Here is a 16127-nt window from a genome sequence, read left to right as displayed (position 1 = left end):
ACCATCAGAACAAACAGAAACATCTTTCAGTACACTGAAGCTTGGAAAAAGTATTTCTTTCTCTAGCTTGTTTTCCACTGCAAGAAGAAACTCTGAAGGCAGAGCTCTGAGTGTGTATCTATAACTTTACACAAACACAGGCAAGAACTTTAAACCATCTGCTTAATGAACTACAGTATATCATAATTTACAAAATCAACTTGAGTTGTGAGGAGGATACAGACCTACTTTTATAGGTAGTTAGAAGATTATCACATAAACTTAACCACGGAAAAAATAACTTGTCATGGATTGAAAAGGAATAAAGGGACCAGTAAAGGGTAACTGTTTGATTATACAAGGTGCAGATGATGTCTGCAGGTCCATTGAGCTGTCTGTGAATTTTTAAAGTGAAATGAGACATTTAGGGGCAGTGGTGGACTTATTTTACATCACTGTGGCTGCAGGAAGACGTTACAGGGACTTAACCAAGGTGTGCTGAAATGGCCAATAAAGCATGCAATTAATAGCAATTTAAAAAATTAGTGCACTAACTTTGGATTGTAGTTAATTGCAATTAATGCAAAAATCTTGACAGCCCTAGTAAAGACTAACACATTTTTCATGCTGTGAATCTGCATGAACTTATATTTTGCAAAGATGCCTTTGCCACAGACAAAACTAGTTTAAAGGTGGAGGGCACAAAAAAAGGAAAAACTCATTCCCTTTTTCTCTGGTAAAAATGATTTGACAATGAAGACTTATGGAGGCCACTTAGAACCCTGGTGCTACCATAAACAAGTACCTGGTAATATCTGTGACACAGTTGGAGTTCAATCAAGTTGTTTCATTGAGTGGCAATTTATTTTTCCCAGCCATGGCACTTGCCCAGTGTTGAAGAATCTGTCAGAGTTACTGATATTTTTTTTTAATAGCAACACACAACTACTATTTCTATTGAAAGATATGCATTTAAAATTTTATATCAGAAAGTTAAAGGATAAAAAACTATTTTTAAGCATCAGAAAGTTTACTTCAACTGTTACAAGTAAACTCTCTCTCAAACCTTATTAGTTGATGATAATCAAATTTCACTGGACAAATATTTCCACCTGTACTGTGATTATGCCCACCAATACTAAAACTGTATTTGCAGCAATAACATCAGGAGCAACCTGCTATGGTTTTTGTTTTCCATTCAAAAATATGTCAAGGTTCGGTACAACAAAAAGGCAAAGGAAGACACAAGACCATCCCTTATACATCTGACTGCCATAGGCTTTTTATTATTTAATACCAGTCTTTGACTAGGTGTCCTTTTCAAGAAGAGTTTTCCTTTTATTTCAGCCCTGGAGACATCCCTTCATTGTGCTCCTACTATCAGACTTATCAAGACAGTCCCTTCATCCCACTTGACCTTATGAATTAAATTTAGTTTTCGAGTAACCCTGCTCCTCAACTGACGGATCCTTTTGAAATGCTAAAATCTGGGGCAAAATCTACATTTACAAAAAAAAAAAGAAAAGAAAAAAACAGCCTCGAGACACAGAGACTGAGATCAGAGACGTAAGAAAAACATCAAAGCCAAAGACACAGAGCAACATGGGTTCAACACAGCTTGACAGCATCCTACGTCTGTGCAGTGCTGCACAAAACAGAGCCGAAGAGATCACCTGAGCTGTCTCATGGGTAAAGGACTCGCACCATCTTTGAGCTTTAGTGTCTCGGGGATTTAAAGCTTAATCTCTCTATCAGACACTGTCACTAAATCAGAATGAGACATATTTTTGTCTTGAGGAAGGAAGCCAAACTTACATCTAGATGCCACCACCCACACAAACACAGAGCTGAGCTGCTGTTCATTCTGGTCAACATGCGCTACACTGGGGTGGGAGTTATAAGAAAGAGAAGAGTGCCACCTGCTGGTCCGACCACCGTACTGTCACCCCTAACATTTTCCCTTTTGAAACACTGAACCATTTGCATGGAATCACCAGAGACCAGAGTTGCCCTTTTAGAAGCAAATTTCAGTTGAAATAGGAGATCAATGTGTTGGATTTTTTCCCTTCAGATGCTCAGCTGATGATATCTGGCATATTGGAAAAGTTAACAGCTCATCTATTATTATTTGAGCTCAAATTCTTCCTAAAGGGCAGCTCTTGGGTCAAAAGGTTTTTAGTGACATCCTTCTCTCTTTTTAGGTGTTTCCTTGGTCTGACATTGTCATCTGTCCTTTCTTTTCCAGTCCTCCTTTCTTAAATTTGGATTTTATTTCTCCATGCCCCACATTTAACCCATAGCTTTTCCTTTTGACTTTGTCTCCTTCTTTAATCCTTTCTTATTTTCTTTCAGATGTCTCTCCAGAGCTCATATGAACTCAAATGGACTTAACCTTTTAGACCTTATTTATGCATGTTTATTAAGGATGCAGTGCTGAAACCATCTGTCTGACAGTTTTAACCTTATGTGCATTTCCTTCATTAATATCTAGATATCCAGATGTTCCTGCCCTGCCATAACCTTTAAGAAGGCAGCAGAGCAGAAACAAGCTAAAGGACATGTGCTGAAATAACACAGGTTTGGATAAATGAACTTACTGCTGAGCTGAAAAGTGACACATGTGTTGAAATGATTTTTTCCTAAGCTTGTGTCATTTTCCAGCTCTGTAGCGTGAATTTGGTTGTGGATTAGGGCAGGGAAATTGATCATTTAAATTTCAGTAGCAATATCAGCTTTCCATAATTATGAAAACAAGATAATAGAGATTAAAAAATTATTGGCCTGTGCTGTGTATGTTGTGCTGTCCACAAAACAACAAAAAACAACCTCAGTGATATCAGACCATTTGCTTTTAAGGAGATGACAAAAACTTGCACAATAAGTCTAATTTATTGACTCATTTGAAGCATATGGACAGATGTAAGCGTTCTTACATTAATGTATAATTATGCTCAGTAACTGTGATAAAACATCAATCAAAATAATCATGATGTATCATTCTGCTGTAACTGAGCAGCCCTATTGTGGATGAAAAAGCAGTTTAAATAAAACAAAACTACTGTTTTATGCCAGCACATCCCTTCTAAATAAGATACAGACCAGACTCCTCAAAAAGTGAGCACCATGACATAAAACATATTTTCTTCAAGTTATTTTCAAGAAATTTGTGACATGTGAAATTTACAGTCTTGGAGTTCTGTGACGTCTGGCGCTCGTGCAGCTGTCATCAATCAGTGCCCCTGAATTTTTCAAATCTGTTTTGTCAGACCTCCTCACAGGGATTCTGACTCCCTTCACAAGTGTGGTTAGATGGCAAAAATGCCATTTTATGCTCCAATCATATGTCCTAGCTCATATTTGTTACAGACATTGAGGTCTGCAGAGGTGACTCGCTCAAGGGAGATCTGGTTGCTGATCTATTTCTCATCCTGTTTTAAAAGACACCTGCTTATTTGTTCCCATCGGTCTCCCAAAAGCACTTCAGTTAATTGTATTTACCTCGCTCAAGAGTGACAAACACTTCAGAATCCTCTGAAAGTGGCACTCCAACATGATTTCTAATTTAAAAAGCAGAATTTCTCACCCTTGAGAAACACTTTTCAAGTCACTATGATGGTCTAAAAACATTAAACTCCAGATGTTATAATGACATAATGATAACAACTCTTCATGAAAATGTAATGTTACAACTCTTAGCCAACATTATGAGCCATCAAAGATGGTGCTATGATAGGGAGTGAGAACCTGTTTTCAGTGTAAGAGGTTAAAGAGGATTACAGCAGGTCGGTAAAGTAGATTTGGGCCGATTATGACTTAAAACGTTTATTATGCAGTAAGATTATTCATTTGGGAAGAATCAATTGATGAGGCAGGCCGTGCTGTTATTGTTAGCTCACTTACAATGTCATTAAGTTTATTGAGACAAAAAAAGTCAGTGTGGTCAACATTTTTACATCTTAGGGTATTATTTTAAAATATATGTCTTGTGTGAGTAGTTCGTGCAGTGCATGACTAAATAGTTGGAGTGCTTCTTTAACCCTAACCCTTTGGCAAGGTTTTACCCCCAAAAGATGATTTTTTACCATGAGGTTAGCTATTGTTTAAATTATTTCATTTATACCATACATAGCTTCTAACTGTGTGACGTAATTGTCATATATGGTATAGTGCTTCTGGGATACTGAGTTTTCTGTGTCTGTGGTTTGGACCTACAGTGCACAGCTTGTGCTGCAAAAGTGGATACACCCTTTAATCTGTGATGTTTGTCTTAAAGTTCAGACTCCTTCTCATTTATTTCTTCTTTGTCTTTGTTTGTTTTTCTCTGCAGGAGAGCTGTGAACAGCTGATGCCGGTGGGAGATTGGAAGGTATGAGTTGATGTGTGTGTTGTGTACTGCTGTTATTTTAAGAATGATCCTGCCTTTCTTTTTCCTCTCTGTAACCTTCTCTATCAGTGTGCTTGTCTTTTTTTGTCATTTACTATCCTTTGGCTGTCTTAGTGCTTTATGTCTTCATGCTAGCTTACTTGGGTAAACATGGTGTCCTTCTAAAACAGAGAAAAGGAGGATAGATCACATACAGCTAAATACTATAGTTTTAGAAAAACAAGTTAAAATTGACACCATCTTGAAAAAATAGGCACAATTACTCCAGATAGTGACCATAAATACTTCACATTAATCACATTTTTGCAATCTCTTTTTTTTTTTTTCACCAGGTAATGTGTTTTACCGTACTGTTACCTTTTTTTTCCACATTCCTCAAGATCTTAAGATGAAGGAACTGGATTCTTGTTTTTTTTCGGTTTTAGCTCAACCAGATCAGTTATTCTTGTTACATTTTAGCTCTTTCTCTCTTTTAGCAATTTCCTCACTAATCTGACAGTTACATTCAGCCTTCTTTGTTAGGTAAGGCTAGTTCACAATTTATAGGTTAAGTAAGCCTACTAATGCCTCTAGTTTCCATAGTAACAATGGTACCATGGCCTCAAGTGCTTCATTCTGTTTCCCTGCATCTCAGGGAGCCATTACATATGGATAGGTGACTGCCTGCAGACTCCAAGCAGAGGAAGACCACCGTTTTCTGCCACCCAGTTTAAGTTTCTAACCTTTTTCCAGTTTAAGCATGTTTATGCCAACCTGCTAAACAGCTTCAATAATCATTCAATGAAAATGAGTTTTACCGCTTGTGCATAAAAGACATGGACACAGAATATAGTGATGATAAAAATGTTACACAAGAGATAAAATATGAGATATATTTAACAATTCTGATATCAAACAGACTGAGAAATAAAGAATTGAATAAAACAATCAAACACTCTTTAATAAAAGTTTTACAATGATCAGTCTAAAGCATAAAATAGTCTGGAAAGAGCAGTAGAACCTAAAGAGGGTTGGATCATGGTATGGGCATGGCAGAGGGGTGAAACAATTCTAAAACAAAACTTTTTTATCTATTAGTATTTTTATTTTTTGAAAACACATTACGTTTTATAACAGTTTTCAGTGAAAATCAACCATTACTTTTGATCATCAGCCGCTTCAATGGAAATCTACCAGCCGTTGTTGCTAAACGTTTTAAATGTGAGACGGGGATGACATCATTTCCCGTGGCAAGAGTAGAGTCCAAAATCATTTTTGTGTTTTACAGTAGAGTCCACTATATAGTCCACTATATGCTGCTCATATAGTGGATAGGGAGTAGGGGATAAGTGTGTGGTTCGGACACAGCCTATGAGTGATTTACCAGATAGATGTGTGAAACAAATCCATCTGGTGTGCCAGGTTATAAATCCACTCAACAATTCAATTTTTGCTGGAGCCCTGCCACCCGTCTGCTCCTGCTTGGATTTCTAACCTTCACCGCCTGCTACCGCAGTGTGTGCCATCAACTCCTGCCCACACCTGCAACAGGTGTGTCAAATCCTGCACAGATTCTGACAATCCATGTTAAATATTCAGAGTAACACACAATGCAATTTAATTAAAAGCAATATTGGTGTGTTCACTTAAGCACCAGGTTGATTGTTTCCTCTCTGAATGAAGAAAACCTGAAGAAAACCACCGCACCCTTGTCTTGCGAAATGGTGCCACAAATGATTAAAACAAAGCAGCTGGAAGTCTCAGACTGATTTAATTCCTGGTTATGGCTTAGTAATAGCAATGTTAAAGTAATGTTTTTTAACCTTATTTACATATAATTTGTTTTAAAGTCATACAGAGGTGAAATTGTTTCCTGATCTGTGGAAAGTTTGTTGTTATAAAAACTGCAGTGCACTTCCAACAGCTCTTAAAGAAAGTAAGCTAATATTTACCCATGCCATGCTATTACTGTCCTCATCATTAGATACTTACTGCAATAAGGCCAATTTGCATGGAGAAGGGCGTTTTTCCCCAAATAACTGCATATGGGCTCAGTGTCTCTGCATGCAGGTTAGCCAACAACACAGTGAGGGGAGCATTAAAGCTTTTTTTTACTTATTTACAAAGTTTTAGTGTGTGCACTATTGTAGAGCTTTAACAAAGCATCACACAGCCGACTACCACAAAATGATGGCAGATTCTATTAGGGGTGAGGGGAAAAATCAATATGGAATAGTATTGCGATATTTTGCACGACGATATATCATATCATATATTCCACCAGGTATTGTTTTTTTCAAAATACTTGCTAATATGAACTGAAGTCTATGATACTGGATAAATAGCATCAGTTGCTTTTCTGTCCACTTGGTGATGCTGTTGCGTTCATGTATCCCAAGCATGGGTTCGCACTTTCCACACCTACACCACCAGGTAACTCAGGATCTCTCCTGCTCTAAACTTTCAAATGAAGTTTCTCTGCTCTCTCTCTCAGCCTGCCAACTCTCCATCTGTTTAAGTTCTTCTTTGCTGTACTCAGGTTCATACAAATATCCTCTCGTATTCACAGTAAATAGCACATTATCGTCACTTGAGTGGAAATCCCTCATATTATCTTTGTTTTAGCTTGGTGTGGTGTTATTAGCCCTGTAGAAGCCTGCAGACCCACACAGCTGATCAGAGGATATCAGTGCACTGCGGAAGGAGACAAAATGCCAAAAGCTGCATTGTAAATTAGTGCCTGATGGGGGGGTGAAGTGCTTTGTACGTTTTTGACACAGTTTACAGGTGAGCCAACATATTTTCTTGGCCCATTTTTATGTAAAACTTGTTAAACTACGAGGATAAAATGTTCCCATGTATAGCCATTATGCCCTGGATCTCTCTGAGCTCATAACCACAGGAGCAACTTTCACAGAAATCACTAGAGGCTAATGCCACTACTATAACCTAGTACCTCATATGACCCAACTTCAAAAATCCCAAAATATCCCTTTAAGTAGAGCTGTTTATTTATTTGTCAGATTTCCACAGTTTAATATATCTAAGCAAGGCAAATTTATTTGTATAGCACATTTCAGCAACAAGAAAGTTCAAAGTGCGTCACATAGGATGTCAAAATACAATTACGAAGGGAAAAAGACAAGGAAACAGAATGGAAACATGAACAAATAAAAACATGATTAAAAAAAACAGCAAATAAAACTCACAAAAAAAAAAAAACAAAGATCATAACATGATGTCTTTGGTGGATCTCTCGTCTCCTTACTGCTGCCTGACCCCATTTAAATTCAGTGGTTCAGGACTGAGAAACACTGGGACATCAAGGTTTAGGGATTTAAAGTAAAAGTTACAGTGCAAAGTTGTAATTAAGGTTGAAAATTTAAGAGATGAAAAAGTTTTTTAGTCAAAGGCAGCAGTGAATCTCTACTGCTTCTGTGACTCTGTGTGCATTTGTTATTTATTTAGCAGTATTTCTAGTATAACTTAGCGTTGGTTACACATGAGGCCTCATGCTTCTGCATCCTACTGTACAACCGAGATAATGCTTCTTTGTTTAAAAGTGTGGCCAGCTGCTCCTTGGACAGAAGCTTACACAAGCGATTTCTAAACACAACAGTAGCTGAAAAGAGCTACTGGCCTCTAAGACAATCAAATATTTGTAGTAGGTACTCTAAAGGGCTCTCTTTCAGCCATGATGAATTATGAAAGACTATGAATTTTTTATATGGTATCAGGCTCAGGACACTACAGTATTATAAAATAATTTAAGGGTAGCTTTATCTTTCCATTGAAAACCTTGTATTAATCTGATCCACTTGTGCTGATAAAAACAATACCCGAAGCAACCCTATCACAGGTTTTCTTTTTTTTCTTCTGTTTTTTTTACTCTTTTCAGTCAGCAGAGAACTTGTATCCCCGGTTTATAAATTTGTACGAACCATTACAGCATTGGGTGGATAATTCTTCTTTTTAATAGAAGTTAAGCTTCACACATTTAACGGCTGGGTTTATTTTAGTTAGAAGTGCTGAGTGTCAGACAGAGGTGATGAGCTGGATCTCATTAAACACCTCTCTTTCTCACTCGAACCTGACACTTCGAAGTCTCAAATGAGAAGAAGTATGAAGAGCAGGTTTGTTTTTGCTTGCTGCTGCCAGGAGGATGAAGGATTCTGACTCATGGTCATTGCTGTCACAGTAGACTGATGATAAAAATCTCTTAATTCCTCTTTATTCAAGTTTTTTAAGGTGCAACCTTTCATGGTGAAATTCATAGGGTTGGTAGTTTAACAGAACAAATTTGACAGAATGATGGGCAATACTTTCTGGAATTTGTTTCCACAGGGGGAACAAAAATGCATGCAGTGTCTGCTCATGATGGCTGTTCAAGCTTCTAAAGATCCATTTATTTGGCTATAAGTTCAAATTAATACAAATAAATGTATGTGAAAGGATGCTAAATGTAAACCAATCTAAACAAAATTAAACAGAGCCGCAAATAAAAAGAACAGGACAAAATAGTCCCACCTGTATTTTCTAGCACAACAATATAAACCAACATTAACAAAGAGGGGGGTGAGGAGGATTAATGCACAAGTATTTTTGCCTTCTTACTGTCTGCTTACAATACCTACAAATCTTCCCAACCTCGGTCACTGATCCAATCCTTCTTAAGCAACAACTACTGAGGGCTTAAACCATTCTGATCACTAAAGGCCTGTAGTTTATCTAATGGCCACTTTCAACCGTATTATAGGCATATTTTTATGGTAAAACTGGCTCTGTGGCAATTCACCACTGTACTAGTACTAGGGATGCCCTAATTAACTGTACTATAGCTGAAACGTTTGCATTATCAGGGGTTTGGATATGGGGTCTGATTTGAGGGGCAGAAGGTTGCTGTTTGCTCTCTGTGTTGGAACTTGAAGCTGTATATAAAAAAAAACACACATATCATATAAATAACATGGAGTACTTTCTCTTTTAATATTGCCAACATGCATCAAATAACATTTTTGTTTCCAGCTTCTCAGTAGGGGAAATTGTAATACTATCTCATAACAGAGTCTACTTATTGCTTGTTGATAAATTTGTCTTTTAAATGTTGTTTATATCTTGGAGCAGAAGCATAATGGTTGGGACTGGTGTTTGCTTGTTCTCAGCTGAGAAGGCAGAAGGCCAATGTGCTGAAAAGAACTTTTATTTTAAGTGACCCTGTTTGTTTTGTTCAACTTCTGCTGATGTGTGGGAGTAGGCAGCAAAGCCTCTACTTCACAAACTTATTCAGCTTCTTTACTTTGATAAAATGAACAACTCTGGTCAGCCATCACAACAGATAGTATCTCTCATCTTCCTAGTTGCTGCGATGCTAAATCCTCCTAGAATAAGCCTGTTAATCAATAAGCCATTGGTTACATGTTTGATTATTTGGCATTTAGAGAGCTATTGCTTCAATTTTAGTTCATAGTAATGAAAGTATCAACCTCTGGAGTTCAGTATATTTGTCCACAAATGACGTAGGCTTCATTTGCTTCATTTTTACAGTGTATGGGCCTGTTCAATCTTCTTTTTCTTTTGTTTAACTAAAAAAGGCAAGATGTGTCAATTCTCAGAGCACGTTCACACAGAGAACAATTCAAAGAGCCGGTAAACTTTCATTTAAAGCATCATGAGCATTAAAAGACATGAAGTAAAAATAAGAGATTGATGTATAGAGCAAACCTGAATACCAAATCAATAAAGCATTGATGTCATTCATTGAATTATCCCTATGAGCCCAGTAAGCTATGTTTTTTTACATTTCGTCTTTCCTTGACTTATTTTCTTTAAAAGCTCGTAAAACATCAGCGCTGTGGTGCACAGTTAAGCTCTAAACATCATTTTAAGGACAACCTGAGCTTTAAGAATCTGTGTGCAGCAGTAGTTCCACTTGAATTTTTAAATGGTTATGGGACTGTAAAGATGAAAAACCTTAACAGAATTTAAAACTCAAAGACTTTAATGTGTGACACACATACAGCAATGACTAAGACTTTAACACAGACTTGGTCTCCCATCTTTTGTGGATCAAAAAGTGAATAAATAATCATTCTGTGACAAAAAAACCCTTAAAACATCACATATTTACAAAAGAAAGCAGTATCTGTCTAAAGTGACACACAGGGCCACATCACAGGCTCTCTGTCTCTCTTTCTTTCCATCATTAGCTATTCAGGCCGCCCCCACCAGGATCTAAGTGCTCAGACATGCACATATCGAAAGCCTGCCATTGGTTGTCACAGCACATCACAAAGCATTGTTGGATACAAAATGGCATTTAGCATGCGTCACTACTGGCAGGAACGATGAAAATGGATTAAAAAATTGCTAAAAAGACATTCAATATCTGATGCTCTGATGGATTCCATTTTGTAATGCCCTGGAAAGTCATCCAATTTCCAGGCTTGCCAGAAAAGCTCCCATAAGGAATTCAAAGGCATGGATTGAGTCATTGTAACAGCAAAACAGCTAGCTTCAGAGATTAAAAAAGTAAGAGGCTATGATTTATGGTTCTAAAGTTATTCAAGTTTATATCAATGGTATCACTTCTTGCTGTCACAGTCCCAGAGGGTTCATTTAATGAAAATGAGTAAAAACACAAGTTGATGACAATGTAACAAGTGTACAGTGCTTAATTTTCAGGGCATCTCTTATATAATGTAAATGGGTTAGCATAAATCATTTTACATTGTTTGCACACATTTCTGACTTGGATAGCCCAAGTAGGACACTGGTGAAGGCACAGATGAAGTTTGAAGTTAAGATACATAAACTACAAATTTCTTTACCCTTTCTCTCTATTTTTAATTAACAAAAGAGAAAGAAAGGAAACATGTAATCCTCAGTCTGAATTCAAAAACAAGTTTCATGTCCAAATTAAAGTAAGTAACGTAAAAATTTAAAAGCATTAAAAATGTAACATGCAAACTTTTGCACGCTCGCCAACTTAAAAAGATAAATGATTTGGTATCAGGTAGTTCTTTGAAGGTTAAATAGCGTGCATGGGTTACCTACCAAAGCACTAGTCAAAAATGTACCTATTACGTATGTCCAAAACTATATTCAGGCTGTCCCAACACAGACCCAATGGCTGATTTTAACCAAAGTCCCACCTCTAACAAAGTAAGTAGTGTCATAATTAAGGCGTTTGCAGTGGCCATTCAGTTTTCAGTGGGACTCAGCTGGCCACCCCCCTGAAGGGTCAAAGATATCTTTATTTTCCCTGAGGCGCCGTTTCCTTCATGGCTATCAGTACCACAGAAAACATTTATCCACAGTCTGTTTAGATATAAACTCACAAAATACAGTGATAGTGAAATCCTATAGGTACAACATGTAACATTTACCTCATGATCTAAGAAAAGACGACTGACTGACACATCTTACTGTATCTGTAAAGATTGGGAGGGTGTTTTAGCACTGCATAATCAGCAGTTAACAAGATAGGAAATGGCATCATCATTATCATCATCAGAGAAAGTTAGAATACAGATGCCTGAGTAGAACAAAGGACATAAATCTTGGCTGAAATAGAATTCAGAAAAAATAAAATTTCATAAAAAGAAATCATTTGGAATGATTAGGCCAAACAGATGCAAAGGCCAGTAGCAACAGCAATAAAGTGCATTTATCAGTGATTTACTAATAAACTTAGACCAGAAAGTAGACTATTTTCTACTTACACCTTTGAAAAGCCTGTTTGTTTCCCTTTTAAATGGTACCACATTTGTAAGGAACATGGATCTGCAGCAGAGTTGAGTATGAAAAATCTGCAAAATCTTCTCTGCCAATACCAAACAGCTTTGTTTGCTGCTGCTATTGACTTTTGTTGTGAACTTTTGGTACCCCCAAGCCAATCAGGTGTCTGACTGGCACCTGATTATCAATCTCGCTTAGAGAGATATCAAGATGAGATTCTGCAACCGGTGGCAATCCTATATCCCCACAGTCTGGGACTGAACTCTATCCTCCAAGATGTCAGCTTTTACCCCTTCCACCACATACGTGTTCAGTCCGTTACCTTCCATCATTGGATTGGAGCAGGGATGTTTTGGTTTGAGTCAATGAGAGCGCTTCCACCAGCTCAGCTGCACCGCATCTCTGCTCCGTCAGAGCTCTGGCAGTCTGGAGCCCTCCACAGAAGATATACTGGACTTCTATTTCTGCTGCATGCTGGAGACCTTTGCATAAATTCAGCACAGAATGGGGCAGGAAGTGTCGCCGAAACAAAATTAAAGTATCTGGTTAAATTTGAGAATAAAATACTCCACGTTATCACCAGATAAATGCCAGACCATATTTCACTTCACTAAATCGAAAAAAACTTCATAATGGGGCGTAGCAGAGCCCGAAGTCAGCAGTTCAGAGGAACAAGAGGAAGCACATTTATCGATGAAGGTTTACTGACCAATCGTAGAAGCACAAAAATCCACATGAAAGGAGAAAACAGAGACAATTCCAAGCAAGTTCATCCTACTCCAGCAGCTTAGAACAGTAGCTTTATGTGTGTTAGTTATGTTTTAAAGCACTTCAGTAGTTTCTACTCCTACAGCCAGGTTTATTTCCATAACTACCACGAAACTCCTTGTTCTTCCGGGTCTAGCAGTCCAGCGGTGCTGCTCCATGCTGCACTGCAAACACAGTCAGTGGGTGTCAAACTGCAGCGCAGCCGTGATGGAGACGGACCCAGTGGAAGTCCAGGGTTACCCCCACTGAGCAGGCTGTTTCAGAGACTACCTCCAGAATTTGGGAGTGGCAAGGAAGGAATGGCATGCCAGCAGTCCCAACCTCAACCTCATTGAACATGGGCTGTGTATGGTTCTTCTACATGCTACTGAGGGTCCTTTTGTTAAATAAATACATTTTTAAATTGCTAATATGCCTTTCTTCTCGAGGGGTTAATCATTCAAACTACCAAACAACACCTAACAAGAGTCAATGGCAGAATAAGCTGTTTGGCATTGGCAGAGAAGATTTGGCAAATTTTTCATGAGCGCAAACCCACATACTCAGCTCTGCAGCTCATCCCACAAATGCATGTTCCTTACAAATGTGGCACTATTTAAAAAGGAAAAAACAGGCTTTCAAACAGTGTAAGATTTATTGTTAAGAATCATTGGACAATAAAGAAATAATTTACCAAATGCAACTGTCCTTTCTTTGTGTGCTAAGTTGATATAATCATGTTGTTCACAACGATTAACTGATCATGAAGTGCACAAGGAATTCCTGTTGAAATCCATGGCTTTGGCATATTATGTTAAATAATACATGAATTAACACCATTAATAGATCACATGAACCACTGATGAATAAACTGAGGAGTGTAAATATGATTTAACATGTATTACTCAACATGTTAACCATATAGTTGCTGATTAATGCACTATTCAGTTCCTGATGAGTGCATTAACTCATAATTACCTTGGCATACATTCAGCTTTAATACAGGAGTATCAGTGGAAAACCTACAGAAATTTCTACATATTTCAAATTAGTTTTAAAATTTCAGTCCATGTTTCCAGCATGTTTTTTTTGGTTTAGCCTTCCTCCTGCTCAAGGCTGTTCCTCAAACATGCTGGCAGAGATCGTATGTTTTATAACGATAGAGTGGTGCTGAGTCAGCAGGGAGAGAGTTAATCTCCACTGTGGAGAAAAGGGGGACAAAGTTGGCGGGAGAGCGAGAGAGCTGGGTGACAGCAAAGAGTGGCATTTAAAGTTGAGTCAGCATGCGGCGTGCTCTGTCAACAGGAAAAAGGGATAGACGGGGAGAGAAAAGAGGGGATAGAGGAACAGAAAAGGCAGAGGGATGGCAAAACAAAAGAGCAGGCGGCGAAATGACACCAGAGAGCAAAAAGAGGGGACACTCTGATGTGTGTTAGTGAGACTGTGTGTTCTGCTGTTCACATGATTGCCACTGTTACACCATTGCAGTCAAGTGAAAATGCACGTACGCTTCTCATGCTTCTGCATGCTTCAGCACTATACTTCACTGTAACAGTGAGAGTGAGGTTTAGATATTGGCAGTTAGAAAATAAACACTATTTTATTGCAACTACATTTTTTACTTCTGCTTTATGTAACTTTATCATTATTTACTTAATTTAAATGATAATGATCAAAGAGTACACAAATGAAAATATATAAAAAAAAATACAGAATACAGCCCAATTCAAAATAAAAGAATAGATTCAATATATATATTGACTTATTATCTGACAACATAAAAACGGTGAGATGTCAAAATACAAACGCTGTTCATCAATTTCTGATTCCTTTTTCCAACGTGAATTCTTAATTCACCCCTTAATTAATACCCAAAGCCTAACCCTTTGCATGCGTCACTAATCTTTTGTCAATGAACCAGCACAATTTTGATCAAAGTACTTTAAAATGTCGGCTTTTGAGATGCCCTGACTGAAAAAGGACATTTCAGATGTCAGAAAGCAACAAAAAGTATTCTAAATGTATCAAGGCAATCGTCTTATTTATAAGTTCTCTTATGTCCTGTTCTTCCTGTTCTCACTCTGTAAGTGGAGGAGGTGTGGGTGGAAGCAGTCTGCAGCATATCAAGCTGTACTGTTGTGTGTCTGAAGGATTTTATTTGAACCTTTCATTAACAAGCTATGCACATGTATTCTTTCTCACCCTGAAATATGCCAGACTACTGAACCTGCAGCTACCTACCTTTCCTTTACCTGGAACTTTATAATCAAATGAAATGGCATACTGGACACCCACACTCAAACAGGCCCAGAAGGTAATGTCTGTTTTCTTGATGAAGAACATGGCTAACATACCAGTCTGCTTGTTTAAATACAGTGTAGAAAAAACACGGCAAAACCATAACTGATCAAAACATCATGGAGTGAATTAAAATCTAACCTTTATTTAACCAGGAGTATTAAAAAATATCTTTTACTAGAGAGTCCTGGCCAAAACAGCAAAAAGCAGAACATACCATAAGGTCACATCAATAAAGTCAGCAGCTTTCAGTGGGAAAGCATGTGCATACACTCGTCAAATGTTCCCTAAATCCGGCTTTTAAATCTCCCAAGATGACCCTGTTGCTCAGACCAGGATGACGGAGGAAAACATTAAAAGCTCTTTGACCAATGACAGAGTGAGTCGAGGAATCTCATACGTTATGAATCCATAAGAACTAAGGTCACAGACACTGACAGCTTTTTGACTTCTTGTTCAATAGAAGGATGCTCCATCCTTTAATTAAAAAAAATATTTGTTGTACTTTATAAGGAAGGCAATGTTGCATATATCACTGTATCATCTGTATAAAAATGAAATTATGAGTCAGTAAAGCTCATACACAACTCATTTATATAGAGAATAAAATCAGACCCAATAGGAACTCCTCTGGGACACCGTTGTAGACATTTCAAGAAGACAATTACATAAGACAAGTGTTATTTAAATATGTAATGATAATCATTACTAAAAAGATGTTTTGGGGGTTTTGAAGTACTGCCATGAAGCCCTGCATACCTCATACAGATGCTAAAAGAAGGCTTTTGCCCATGTAAGAGATGTTGAGGACCAACACATCTGTATTTGAGGGTTTTGGAAGAAGTTGATTCTTCTGTTAGGTGGCAAAGTGAAACTCATCCTGTTAGAAATTTTCAAATAAATAATTCTTAATCTTTCTTTAAATAGTGTATATCATCAGAGTTTCATAGGAGCCCATAAAGACACACAGAAGAGAAGAGTCCTTTGCCATACAGTCTGCTGT

At 37.7% G+C, this 16127-nt stretch overlaps 1 protein-coding gene across 5 annotated transcripts in view; it reads left to right on the top strand.

Moving 5' to 3' along the window:
• The window catches only part of ndrg4 (NDRG family member 4), an 81974-nt gene that overhangs the window by 47179 nt on the left and 18668 nt on the right, over positions 1 to 16127 (top strand). For 4 of the 5 annotated variants that reach the window (XM_041795264.1, XM_041795265.1, XM_041795262.1 and 1 more), the window contains one exon: positions 4307 to 4345. In XM_041795264.1, coding sequence (XP_041651198.1) covers positions 4307 to 4345 — 39 coding nt within the window. Of the gene's footprint in view, positions 1 to 16; positions 2557 to 4306; positions 4346 to 16127 lie in introns of those variants that run through there. The other variant, XM_041795267.1, reaches the window with a different exon arrangement.

The sequence above is a fragment of the Cheilinus undulatus genome, linkage group 9 (genome assembly GCF_018320785.1).
Source record: "Cheilinus undulatus linkage group 9, ASM1832078v1, whole genome shotgun sequence".
NCBI classification, from domain to species: domain Eukaryota; kingdom Metazoa; phylum Chordata; class Actinopteri; order Labriformes; family Labridae; genus Cheilinus; species Cheilinus undulatus.
Note: the sequence above shows the minus strand (reverse complement) of the source record. Positions and strands in the feature narration are given on the sequence as shown.